The sequence below is a fragment of the Chanos chanos genome, chromosome 2, assembly GCF_902362185.1.
Source record: "Chanos chanos chromosome 2, fChaCha1.1, whole genome shotgun sequence".
Lineage (NCBI taxonomy): Eukaryota > Metazoa > Chordata > Actinopteri > Gonorynchiformes > Chanidae > Chanos > Chanos chanos.
The window spans coordinates 1,775,001-1,789,619 of NC_044496.1; the positions used below are offsets into that span (position 1 = coordinate 1,775,001).

The following is a 14,619-nucleotide window of genomic DNA, read 5'->3' on the forward strand; positions in this document are numbered from 1 at the left end:
TTTTCTCTCTTACAAAAGTAGAATTGGAGGTGTGGAGAATGCATGGGGTGTTACTGTCCAAAAGTGAGAGTTCATTGGCACATCAGCAAGACAGAAAAGAGGCAGCTGGGACTGACTAATGCAAAAGGATCAACAGCCAGTAAATAAACACATTCCTCTTGTCATCTGAGAGTGGTTTCTTTTTTTTTTTTTTGTCTGAGGAGGAGAAACTTCGTTAAGTCAGGCTGTACAGTAAGAAAGACAAAGGGTTTGCAGACGTGTGTGTTTGGTTTCGCTTAGCTGGCTGTGACTCTTAGAGAAACGATAAGAGTGTGTTAGATTAGATTGTGTTTTATGGAGAAAACTAGTGTGAGGAGACAAAAACACTCATTTCATCGTTTCACAGTGAAGTTTAAACATGTGGTTTTCAAAGCGTTCATCTGTCATCCCGGCACTGAGAAAGATCTGACAACGCCGCTTAGAGTTTCAGTCGGATTTCACAGCTGGTTATAGTGGATTTGGGGCTTTGGTTAGTGAAATTAGAGTAAGTGATATGAAGCGTTGCCTGACACACTACGTTCACACATACACACACACACACACACACACACACACTCACACACACTCACACACACATGGAAAAGCTTCACTAAGACACCTCTCCGCTGAAGCCAAGAATAAAAGAAAATGTAAACTTTAATTCTGGAGCCATACAGGCGGTAAACAAATCATCTCGCCTCCTCACAGAGCTATGAACAGAGCCGTGTAAACGACAGCATACGGAAGAGAACAGAAGAGAACAGAGGAAGGTGACACTAGACGCATGAGCACTGGGGTCTGTTTAGTGTCTAGGTTTGAGAGAGTCCAGGATCGGTCAGGGTCCAGTGTGAGTCTGAGTTATCCAGTTTTGTTTCGTCTCTCTGGTTTAATGTGCCTTTCGTCAAAAGGAAAAAAAAAAAAAACCCTGATGGATGCTGGGAGGACAGGTGAAGTCTTACCTGAGACAGGTGCTGTTCTTTCCCCCTGCTCTGACGCAGGAATATTCCACCGTCACTATCTTGTTCTCTGGACACTCCTCACTGTCATACAACACACAACACAGACAGGACAGAGGCAAAAGATCACTGAGTGGAGAAGTGATGTGAACAGACAGTGCTCCTGCGTGGTTTAGATGTTACAAACAGCTTTTTTCTTTACATCGCTATGGATACCTATGCAGAAATACAGTACCTACGATGTCTAGTCACAAAAAGCATGCCTGAATCAACAACCAAGAAGACATGTACAAAAACAAAACAAAACGAAACAAAACAAAACAAAACAAAACAATAACTCGATTATCTACAAATTTTCCAACACATCATTTTACAAAAAGAGCCATTTTGGTGAAGAAGACAGAAATCTAATTTTCACATTTAAATTAAATCAAATCAGTGTTTAAAACGAATTGTCCCGTTTCTTTCTCCACAAGCCATCATTCAGTTCCTTGTGATGGACCGCCAGCGGTGAAAGCGCAGCCGCAGTCAGAGGCCAGGGCGCTGCGGACTCACTGTGTGTGAGAACGCTTTGCACTGGGCAGCATTGCGCCACATAAAGACCACAACTCTCTCCCCAAAGGGACTCAAATCATGTGCGTAGTGTCGCAGCAATCAATCTGCATATCTGTTAAGAAACATCGTTCTTACTGTCAATAGATAGTGACCCGAACGTGAATGTAGCACTTCGGTGCGCTTCGCTGAACCGTATGCATTCAAAGTGGTCACCGTCGAAAAGACTGACTTATAACTCAGCCAAACTGATGCTTTCACAAATGCCCTTTTGGTTTCTGTCCACAGACCTATTCACACAGTTAGAAAAGGTTTCATTACACAAGGCGTGGTGACAACTGTGTGGCAAATAGACTATTATGAATAAACGAAATCAAAAGAAAATGTTTAAAGCGAGTTTCTTCGATGTATTTTTGATTCATTCTTAATACGCAGTTGAAGGACTCCACGAGAAATCTGTGAAGAGGCTAATCAAAGCCCTCTAGGTGAAACACCACTGATCTATCGCTTTCTTAATTAATGCAGAAATACGGTGTGTGTGTGGTTTTTTTTTTCAGATTTAATTTGAGACATAAATGTTGTTTACACGTCAAATAATTATTGCGCGAGTCAAGATGATTTCTCCTCACCGTACTTTGGTATTAATATCCTGCCAATCATCCGCGTGCTCTGCCACTCATTCACACAGGAGTAACTGCACACTTGAAAAATATTATGTATGTAAAATATTGTTTAAAAAAAACAATAACTGCCACATAGTTGTACATCAACGGATAACAAGTGGGACAAACTTCTAGAAAAGGATCTTAATCTTTGTCCTCTTATTCACCCGTAACCAAGAGACCAACCCGACTCCTCTGTTCCCACGACCTGATCCCAGCCGATAAGCCACTGATATTACTAACGGATCCAAAAAAGAATTTCAGAGAAAACAGAACGGTCTTACGAGATAAAACATAATAAAGGAAGTATCACGCAAATCATTAACGGAAAGAGATTCTGGATTGCCAGATGCGCAAAAACTTACGCTGATGCGTTGACTTCAGTCAGTGTTTTTAAAGAGCTGCCACCACATGCCCAGAGAGAGACCACGCAGAGGACAGCAAATGGCCCAAATGTCGTGCGATAGAATTGGCCCATATCGCTCTCACTCCGTTAGGGACGTGTGCTTATAGTTGGTCCAAATCTCGATTCAAAAGAGGGCAGTAGAGTAAATCCCCACGTGAAGAGCCATTTGTCTTGATTTGTTATTTTGTATTTATTAAGTCAAGGCACGGAAAAGTATGAAGGCTTGCATTTCAGTCCGTAAGCGTGGAAACGAAATTTAGGGGAGCTCTTCCTCCCACTAAATCACTCGACCCCCTTCAGCGGAGCAGGACTGGTTTACAACTTTGCGCTAGGATGACTGCGAAGCCGTACACTAATCCTCTCTGGATTTGCATTCCTGCTCTTAAGAAGTGACTTTGCGAATAGGAAAAAAGTTGACAGCATAGAAGTACCTCCTCTCGCTAAATGGCTTAGTGTCGCACGCATGGTCACGTTTCTTCGTCTTGCAATTATATTTAACTGCGGTACTGAATTTGTCCGAATGGAATTTTGACGTTGAAACAATAACACCGACAACAATTATTATTATTATTATTATTATTATTATTATTATTGTTGTTGTTGTTGTTGTTGTTGTTGTTATTTTTATTATGTCAGAGATAACTAGGAATCACAACATTAAAATTTACTATAAAATGAACCAAATCTCACGCAAACACTCCAAGAAATATCGGTTAGGTGTCTCTGTGCACTTTTCAACATGATATCAACAACTGGAGATTTCTGTTCTTTTCTCTGAAGAGTGCAGCTCGGGCTACTTCATAACTCTGGCCGTATTATTTATATCTCAAAGATTACTTGGAACTTTCGGCGGAGGTGGGGGTGTCGGGCTATATAGGCATATGTTTGAGTTTAGAACATTCTCTCATTATAAACACTGGATGAGTTAAATCTGTGGATTTCGGTATTCAGAACGGACCCCCCCCCCCCAGTCTATAGATTTAGGCTTATAGATTTAAATGAATTCAAATAATATTTTTGGTTGTTTCGAGAAATGAAAGGGTTGCTTCTTTTCAATGCCACTTCATGACCTTCTCGCGCTTTGAAGATTCATTAGAGAACAGAACGATAGAAGATCTTTTGTGTTGAAACGAATGATCTAATTACGGATATCGCGAGGTTTTCATTGTGAGCCCCTAATAATTACGCTAAATAAAACCATGAACTAAAAACCTTTGAGCAAACAATTCCTGTCCCCTTTTACATTCCCATCTCATCAGGCACTTTCTCTGTGGCGTATTTAAGGAATGACACCTCTACTAACCCACTCTATTTATCCAATAGAAACTGCTGAGTCTATGGACTGACTGAATGACCTTAGTCCTGTCTAACTCAGAGAAGAACAAAACAGAGACTATTTTCATCACTTTAATTCAACTGAAATTGACATTTGATTTGATTTCCAGGGCAGAATTAGAAACAGACGTACACACATGGGCCAGTGTATTAGGTACACTTGATTTGTGCCAGCTTCGATCCCAGGATGACCCAAACTTCTGGATGAGTGGATTCTGCAGAGTGTCAGAAACACCCCACAGGGATCTAAATGCGTGCAAATGTTAGGTCAGGCATTCACACTGCAAGCAGCCTGTTCCAACTAACACCCGGAGATGTTCCATCGGATTAACATGTGGCCGGGCCACTAAGTTACAGTTAACATGCTGTCACATATCTGGAACAATTCTGAAACAATATAAGCTTTGTGACAGGCTGCGTCATCCTGCTGGAAGCATCCATGTGACTCAGGCTAAACTGTAGCCATGTAAGGCTGCACCAGGCTTTCCAACACCACACGTTTATTATAAAGTCACCTAATGTACTGTTATTCCACATTATTACCCATAGTGCCACTGAGACCAAGCTTGATGGGCCAATGGGCTCTGTATCTGCTGTTTGTGTCAGATCCTGACTTTGTCCTCAGCATGACGTAACAGAGACTGGTGATTCTCAAATGTTTTTCTGCTCCTCGGTTGTCCAGCATCGGTGGTTGTTTTCTGACTCATGTCACCTCTTCACGTTTTGGACCAGCACGACCCTGCCGCCGTGTGTGACCCGGCCGACACCTTTCGCTATCGTTGGCGTTTTCCTTCATGGTCTCTCTCTCATCAGCGCGTCCATTCCACCCGCAGGGCGACCGCCCAGTGGGTGTTTTTTGTTTATATGGCTATTCTTGGCGGACCCTAAACACAGTCTTGTATAAAAAGCTGAAGAGGGGGAGGGGTGTGTCTGAGACATGGGGCACAGTTGGCCTTACCACACTCAGGGTCCCTCAGGTCAGTCATTCTACCCATTCTCATCTTCAATCCCACAGTAACTGGATCCCCCCGGTTCCTGACTGTTTGCTTCATATAGGTGGCTGTGGCTTCGTGACTCACTGTCTGGTGGAGCAATCCATTTCCGTGAACAGAGCGGGGGTACCTAATGAACTGGCCGCCAAATGTATTTGGGAAAAATTGTGATCTTGTTCCAGTTAACGGTGGTGTTCAATTGTTTTGACTTTCTCTCTCTCTCTCTCTCTCTCTCTCTCTCTCTCTCTCTCCGGTGGGCTGTTGGCAGCTTCTCAGTTAAACCAGATGGTTTTTATTCGTCAGAAACAGACAAATCTGTGACTCCACATCCCACACCAAACCTCTGGTACAAAACTAAATAAAAATGCCTCTTCACTCCTCCTTTGGTACGCTCCCACTAGAATTAAATGAATGAATGAAATACATAAAGAAGCATTATTAAACAACCACAGAGAAAAGAATTTGGAGAAAATGGTGATCCCATCGGTTATTATTGCAACCGCAGTACCCAAATCTTCACAGTTCCCACGATATTGGCTTCTTCGCTGGGTTTAGAACTGGGTTTTCGGGCTTTATTTTATGTGTTGTCATTCTCTCTCTGTTGTTGTGATAAATGTGTTTGCCGTCGAAGGCCAAGGCGTCTGTTTATTCTGACAAATTAACAGCACAGCTTTTCACACACTTTCACCCGCGCTGTCTCATAAACAGTTTTGAGGAAAATAAAAACTGTTTTCACATGAAAACAAACTTCCAGCAACGATAAAAAAAACAAAAAAAAACAAAACAAAACAAAACAAAAAAAAACAGTTTGCGCTTCGTTTGCTGACTAAAATGCACTGGTCAAATCTTGGTCTAGAAGTTCCATTTCAGTTTGTTATAAGCACCTGTTTCGTTTGGATTTTTAGGACAGAGGAGCAGAAATGGAGGTGGTGAAATGTTCGTTGAGATGGACAATGTGGCCCAGACAGCTTCTCTCATCACTCACTTCACTGTTTTATTTTTGCTGCCATGGTAACTGCTTTACTCAAGACTGTCAACTTTGAAGAAACATAGCTGATGGGAATTATCTGCTCCAAGACTGGTGTTCCTTCTTAACCTTCGCCATCAATTTATTGCATAAATCCTATCTGCAGTTGTATTGAGTCACAGTTGCTAAGAAACCTTGGCATATCAAGCTGTTCAGTGGCTGTGTTTCTGCAGTAAACACACGACTAGTTCAATGACTGAGACAGTGAAGGAGTAACGCATTCATATCCTCCTGCAGAGGCATCTCTGACTCCATACTCTTCATGAACTTCAGTGTTTAAACATTAAGAATGAGATTTAAATCTGAGAGATATGCAATGAGAACCAACCAACCTTACCCAGAGATGCGACATGTGACGTGTTTATGAAGAGAGCATCTGTCTGAAATGCCTGTGATCCGGTCAGCATTACCTTACTGTTCTGGAAGTATACCTGTAAATCTATAAGACTTTCAGGAAGGGTAAATTCTCACACGTCATGGCTGAACAAGTTAGAAAGAAGCAGAGAACACAGAGGTATTGTCAGAGGACAAGAACCAAGAATCACTAACTAAATGACATGGTCCATAATGGCGTCAAGCACCAGATGACAACAGAAATGGGAGGTTTGTATCTTTACACTGCATGTGCGTGTGGAGATCAACAGTGTTTCATGGGATAAAGTAGAGGCTAAGTCTGGTTGCTGTTTTGTTTACAGAAAGTCTTGGACTGGGACTGGGGACAGGGTAATGGGAACTGGCGAACTGGGGAACTGGGAATGAAGTGAAGCTGCAGAGGTGACAGTCAGTACTCGTCACGCAGGATCCCCACACTCTTGTCCTGGTCCTCAGCGTCGGCTCACGGTGTTCTCCAGTGTGCTCCACACCGCCCAAAAATAACATACCCCCCTCCCCCCAAATGTATGTACGTGAAACTGGTGCATTCCACCAGTGAAAGCAAAGCACTTTGTGACCCACTCATGAGAAAGACACCAGGGAAGGTGATATGTGATGGCTGACTGAGGTTCTTCCTGTTTTGTTTGAACTTGAAGACGGCCGAAGCAAGAGGGCGAATGGAGGTATGCGCTGACGAAACGACCCTGTTGGACAAGCTGAACACTCTGTTCCAAAAAGATAACATTTTACCCCCTAAATCACCACCTCTATTTCTCAGACTATGGCCGCAGAGCTGGGACAAACTGCCCCTGAGAGAAATCTGGTGGAGGGGTGACGAGAAAGAACACACACGAAGGAAAGCGTGGAAGCTTTTCATCATGTCATTCACACGCACCGACAACATGCAACACTCTAAATTTCTTCTAGAAGCGCCGTCTGGGGAGACGGGATGGTGGATTTTTCCCTCTCACAGTCAAGGGCCTGGCTGACGACCAAGTCCTCTCTCCTGCGTCTGCAAGGCATCAGCGAGATCTGGGAACTCAGCAGAGCTTAATCAAATCGAGGTGAGGAGAAAGTTCCTCCTTAATCAAATCGAGGTGAGGAGAAAGTTCCTCCTTAGGGAGCAGATGGGTAATTAGACCATGACAGTTCCTCCATCAGCAGCTGTCTTTCCCTCATTGAGAGGACAAAGATTCAAACAGCAGAGACTCTTCACTCAGATATGATTTCCTCTGCCGTCATTCCTGTTATTTTCTAAAAGCTCCTACACAAAGTATGTTTATGTTTGCTCACAACTCTCTCTCACTCCTCAACACTACCCTCTCAAGGACTTTTTTGTTCCAATACTTTGTTGATGAGTCAGTGGATGTTTTTTAAATGAGACCTGCAGACTTGGACTGCGCAGTTCATGTTGACCTTTGATTCCTGCATGTGTAATGTATGTAGTAACTGATGTACAGGTTACCAGGGACCGGTCACAAGTCAGTCACAGCCGGTCTCCCAGGGGGTCTGTCTTAGTCAGAAGCCCACATGTAATATGAGTAAGAACCAAACAAACTGGGCCACAGGCAGCAAGTAAATACCACAGGCTTTTACTGGTCTAACTTTATAACACTGGGAACTGTAAGCTGGTGAGTTAAAATGGGTGAGAAGTGGTCATTTTGAACAGTAAACTCTCTGGTAAGCGGGACCAGATGGTGGCGGTGGGTAACCACTCCTCTCTCTGTGAAATCCCAAAATCTCTGTGAGAAATGTGTGCGTGTGTATGTGTTTGCCACTAATTTCTGTCCAGTGCCCATGGGGAATTTGCTTTAGTCCTGAAGTGTGGGAGGGAGAGCAGCCGCCCGCTGTCTTTCCGACTGTACAGTAACGATCCGTAATTGATGATGATTCCCTGTCTCTCTCAGAACAGAACTCACAGGAAACATTCACCAGTGGGCCAGCTGTCAAAATCTGGTTTTGGATTTGGGTTCGTTTCCGGGCCTCTTCAGCACAGAATGCTGCCCTTTTCTTCGAGGCGGACCTCTTTCGCGACGCAACACGTGTGGAAAAGGGAGACCAAACAGACGCAGTTGTCTGAGGCAGATGAAGACATAGATGACATCATGAGTGGATTCTCTGGCATAAACAGTTGCCTGTATTGTTTAAGCTCTGTTATGTCTGTGAGGTTTGGGCAGAGAGAACTAATCATGTACGACATTCACAGAGCCCAGAGTCTCCTACACAAACACGCCCAGAGCCAGGAGGATGGATGCTAACCGCAAACAGGTTTCTCTTCGCTCCACTCCAAAACCACAGGAAGTCTTCTCATCGTCTGATTGGCCTGGAGCCGTCCCTGCCTGATGACATCACTGTCATATAATCATATGACACTCATTATCGGATTTTCCAACTCTGTTTCATACTTGTTTATGTGCTCTGTTGGACAGGGGAGGAAAGCAGGGCTGATGCAGAGACCTAAAGCTTGGCCTCACAGACGGCTGGCGTAATGTTTAGAGTGGAGGTAGCCTACCAGTCTGCCAGATCAGAGTTTCTCTGAAATTATACAACCCATCAATGTTACAGGTCAGTATTTCCCCATGTCTCCCAATCCTGACTCAGTCCTCTGTACATTTTACATCTCACCTTGCTCTAATATACCTGCTCTAATATACCTGCTCTAATATACCTGCCCTAATACACCTGCCCTAATATACCTGCTCTAATATACCTGCTCTATTACACCTTCTCTAATATACCTGCCCTAATATACCTGCTCTGATATACTTGCTCTAATATACCTGCTCTAATATACCTGCTCTAATATGCCTGCTCTAATATACCTGCTCTATTACACCTTCTCTAATATACCTGCTCTAATAGACTGTCTCTAATATACCTGCTCTAATAGACTGGCTCTAATAGACTGGCTCTAATATACCTGCTCTAATATACCTGCTCTAATAGACTGGCTCTAATATACCTGCTCTAATATGCCTGCTCTAATAGACTGGCTCTAATATGCCTGCTCTAATAGACTGGCTCTAATATGCCTGCTCTAATAGACTGGCTCTAATATGCCTGCTCTAATAGACTGGCTCTAATAGACTGGCTCTAATATACCTGCTCTAATAGACTGGCTCTACTATACCTGCTCTAATATACCTGCTCTAATAGACTGGCTCTAATATACCTGCTCTAATATACCTGCTCTAATAGACTTGATAATTATGTAATGAAGTGAATCAGGCGTGTGAGAACCAGGAGAGCTGTCGAGTGTGTGAGCTGTGTGTCTCCAGGAGTGGGACAGAGAAACACTGCTTTAGCTGGTTCTGGAGGGGAAGCTTTGCCAGGAGTGGGACAGAGAAACACTGCTTTAGCTGGTTATGGAGGGGAAGCTTTGCCAGGAGTGGGACAGAGAAACACTGCTTTAGCTGGTTATGGAGGGAAAGCTTTGCCAGGAGTGGGACAGAGAAACACTGCTTTAGCTGGTTATGGAGGGGAAGCTTTGCCAGATGGACGGTCTTGAGCCAAGTTCCTGTTCACATGTTTGTTGTTGCCTGTACGATCATAAAAAGATTATAAACAGTCATTTAAGATAGTGCAGAGGCATACGTCAGTGAACGGCAGAAAGTTCTCAGAGAAGTGCTGTAAACAAGCGATGCAGGAATCTTTTCAGAGTTGAAAGGTGTTGCGGAGAAAGCGCTAAAACTCACAGTTTACACAAGGAGAGTGTACCGTATTTATCTTAATCGAAGTCAAGCTTTAGTTTTCGTAGAAAACCATAAACGGTGCTCCAGAGGGAGTGAGGTGCAGGAGAACCACAGTGTCTCTGTGTATCTCTCTGTGTGTAGAAGGTCAACGTGTGCAGTAAACCCATGGATTGTCTCTCTGTTTACTGATTTCATGGATCTTGATGTGAGAGAGCTGGCTATAGAGAAAAAAAGGCATTCATTAATCTTCCGTTATTCTGAAGGGAACACAGAACAGCACACGACGTGTCTCACCAGGGTTAGTCCTGTCATGTCCTCCTTCAGCTCAGTATGACTGGGGTTTTCAAATCCAGGTCTAGCATGTGTTAATGCATTCACACTGAAACACACACACACACACACACAACCAATCTCTCTCTCTCTCTCTCTGTCCCCCTTCCCTCACACATTCATACACACACACACACAGACACACACACACACACACACAAACACAGTTTGCAAAATCAAAAGCAGGATTTGGCTGAGGAGAGCAGAAGAAAAATCTCCGGAGGGGAAAATGAAGCTGTTTGTATCTGACATGTCTGAGGGTGAGACATTGCTCTAATGAGAAACAGTGCTGTGTGAACGGGGGACGTCTGTCAGTTTCACCTGAGTGGAGGAGGCACACTCCGGCCCACTCTGCCGGTTCCCTGGCCCTTCCGAACGGCACCGCCAACAGCCCTTTGTAACGTAAGCAAACGTATATTAGAGCAATTTCCCCGCGATGGAACTGATGTGTGCGCTGAGTGGTACTGGCCCAGGTTCTGTGACCCAGAGGGACTTAAGAGCTTCTGTTCTCTCCACAGTCCTGGATCTCCCAACATCTCCCCTGCTGCCAAACTCACAGTGAAATTCACACTCTTTGACACTGGTTAGCTTTGACTTTACTTAACTCTCAACTGGTAACAGACTTCAGGAGCTAAAAGAGACTGGCTTGCAGTGTAAGGGATTACCTTACATTTGGGTAAGTTCACGGCAAATAGGGAAGGCTGCCACCAAAATAAGCATTTCCCCTCTATAACCACTAGAGGGCACTAGTCAGCCCTGTGTTGATTCTTCTGCAACTCAGTGGGTTGTTCACAACAGATTGAACACAATTAACATAATTAGGACCTAGGAACATTGCGTTCTGAAGAGAACCATTTACAAACATTAAGATCTTTTTCAGGTTACAAAGCCTCTTTTTCTAATCGATAATCTTTGTTAATCCTGACAAATCTTAATGTTTGTTGAAGATTTCATATGCATTTACTGAAAAAAGAGACATTTTTACAGCATTACTGCAGTAAAGTGAATTTGAGGGAAAGGGCAGAGATGATTTTTTGTGGTTCTTTCACCACCTCTGCTCTTCCTCTGATCTCTGGCATGAGTGACGTGGGATACACAGTCACCACATCCCATCATTAACGCGCTCCCACGGCAACAGCATCGTTTATTCCATTTTGATCCCAGAGAGGCCATTAGAGACCCTGATGTCTGTGGTCATTCCAGTGAGCATTCATTACTGATTGTCAGATATAGTTATTTCACAGATATCAAAGCTCCGTGTGGGCCAGTGCTGTGTCTGTTTGTCATGGACACACAGGAGACATAATTCTGAAACATGGCCATAGAGACATGGACTATAAAAAACATCATCTACATGCTGATAAGCAAGAGAAATCTGCATATACGACTGACTCTGTGTGTGTGTGTGTGTGTGTGTGTGTGTGTATGCTGACACACTACACTCTAAACTCCCCATAACTGTTGCCTCCATGTGTTTAATGACCTCAGTAAAGCTGTTAAGTTTGACCTCTGTGACCTACAACCTAACCCTGGCAAAGGAAAATATGAATGAGTGCTAATTTACCGCGGATGCACTACAAGGTCACGTGCCGTGCGTTCAGCACCACCAGATGATGAATCGTATTGGCAGACTTCACTTGAGTCCAATAATGGACATGACTGTTTAAAAAGACAAACCTCACGCATGACACGGGGCTGACACTGCCCTACTTCCCGCTGAGTGCGGAGGACGGACAACCCACATCGATCGGGCGGCACTGGACTGTCTCAGCGAGGAAAAAAGACGAGGGTGAACTTCAGTCCGAGGCCACGGAGAGCAGGAGAGGGTGTCCTGTTGAGGGTTACAGCGGGAAAGGCGTCGTGATATTGGGTGGGGGCATGGGTGTGCAGTAAATGTCAGTGAGTGGGTCTGTCTCAGGGGCTCAGAGCCAAGCACACCGAGAGAGAGAGAGAGAGAGAGAGAGAGAGAGAGAGAGTGACTCATGGGGACTGAGAGAGTCCTCCACCAGATGCTTCCAGAACCTTTCTTTTTTTTCTTTTAAAGAACAGTTTTATTTTGTTTGTTTGTTGGTAAATTCCACCCACCAGATGGAAAAGTCAGAAACACTTAACCTCACGTTAAGGAAACTATGACTTGGCTATGACCTGCTCCTTTGGTCTTAATCTGCTGTCCATGAATTTAAAAAAAGTAAAATAAAAGAAAATCCTCAATTTACTGCAGATGGAGAATAAACAGACAGAGCTGAAACTCCCAGAGAGGAAGAGCTCACTCCACCAGATGAGTGGCAAATTCTAGAACCATCCGAACTTCCCGGCAGCAGTTGCCATAGGGAGCAGAGTGGCTTTACTGTAGTCATCTATGTGAGTTCAGCTACAGCCAGTCAAATGAGAGCAGGTCAGAGAAACAGACAGGCACGAAGACCCAGAATTCATCTGCAGACTAAAGAGATGCTTTACAGAGTTACAGACATAGACACGCATGAGGGAGGAACAATTTTTAAGTCAAGACTTAAATACTGAATTGATTTGACTCTTCAGTCACATCACCACAAACAATGTCTTTAAAACATTTTTAGAGGGCTTATTCAAAGTTTTTCTAAGTTGAAAGCGATGTGGCTGATGCATACATTTGAAAATCAAACATCAGAACATCAAACTTTTGACATTCTTTCAGAGAAATTTTTGAGGCCTTAGGATAGCTTTCCCTGGCATATTATGTCGCAATACAGTCACGACATGTGGCACTGAAACCCATCTACCTCTAGAGGGCAGCAGCGAGCACCGTTAACGCGTGCGGCACGGACACTTGACACGCGAAAGCTACTCACTCCATTCACTGTACTTACTCCGTTTTAATATACTTGTTTACTATCATTATAGAAACAAATGAATTAATAAACCCATGAAGGATTTTTTTTATCAACTGTTTTCATGCAATGCAATGTTACAAAAAATAAACTCAGTGCACAGTTCAGACATAACTGTGTTTATGGGAAGAGAAACAGAAGAAGTGAATTAAATCATACGCTCCACGAGTTCCTTTCACAGCTGAATTAACTTTTGAAGTTTAAAGATAAAACCACATTCTGTACGTTCAGATGATTTTTGAATAATTTCTCATCCTAAAGAGAAAATAACAAGACTCACGCATCGTAAGTTCTGAAAAATTCAGCGTGTCATTAGAAAACCAGGGCTGAGGGGAATAATGGTGCTTACAGTGAATTAAACTGAACAGTTAGAGAATGCCTGGGTTTTCATTCCTGACTCGTATATAAATATGGAGGGGGGGGGGGTGGTGGTGTTGCTGGGTAACTGTCACATTATGGGTGCATTAATTCTGACTTTACATGTTTCAGCTTTGATTAAGAGAACACACACATCTGTTTTGCTTTTTAATCTTAACCACAGCCCCCCCCCCCCAAAAAAAAAGAGAAAGAGAAATGAAGCAATTACAAGAAGAAACACAGTCGACTGTCAGCTGCTTTTGTGATTCATTGGCTACACGGGAAGTATTCAAACATCAGAGAAATATCTCCAGAATGCATCCACCCACGCGGTGAGGTGAATCGCGGGGCTGACAGATCACAGCGAGGAAAATGCATCCGGAGCAGGAGTTTCAGGGAGGGGGGAAGACTGGCCGCGCAGAGCAGAACTGAGTCAGCATGCGGACCGGACTGAGTCACTCAGTAAACTGATTCTGCCGCAGCTGGGCTTTGTTCAGTGTCTGTCTATGCAGGATGGACCATTTCTCACAAACAGACCAGAGTCAAGCAGATGCAATGCTACCAGACATGTGGATCACAGCGTCAGCAGACAAACACAGAGAACCATTAATCAAACTGTGACGGCTGGTCTCAGACGCACATACAGATATTCACATACATATACATATATTTATATATACATATATCTAAAACAGGTGAATGCCGTTTAGAGATTTATGACCAGACGCAGGATGATTTTATGAAGTGACATACCCTAAAACGTCCTGACAGGAGAACGCAGTGACAGTGATTTCGGTGAATCCACACAGACACAAGGCTCGTTACTTTAATGGTCTCAGTGGAAACCTTCATTTCAGAGGTTTCCGAGATTCATCAGACTGTACACAGACAATAAAAACCTCACGGTAGCACGCGTGTGTTTGGGTCCCACTCCACAGACATGAAAAACATGCAGATCTTTTCCATGTGTCTGTTCTTGAAGCAGAGCCCCCCCCCCCCTCAGGGAGAAGCCTTGGGAGTGGGGGGGGAGGGGGTGAGTCTCTGATATTTGGT

General features: G+C 43.8%; 1 protein-coding gene across 1 annotated transcript in view; it reads right to left on the reverse strand.

Annotated features, from left to right (window-relative positions):
• Positions 1-1,561, reverse strand: part of LOC115829413 (collagen and calcium-binding EGF domain-containing protein 1-like) — a 22,196-nt gene extending 20,635 nt beyond the window's left edge. The window contains exons 1-2 of the mRNA XM_030793517.1: positions 1,530-1,561; positions 978-1,058 (exon numbers count right to left, since the gene is read on the reverse strand). Coding sequence (XP_030649377.1) covers positions 978-1,058; positions 1,530-1,561 — 113 coding nt within the window. The remainder of the gene's footprint in view (positions 1-977; positions 1,059-1,529) is intronic.
• Positions 1,562-14,619: the final 13,058 nt, after the last annotated feature.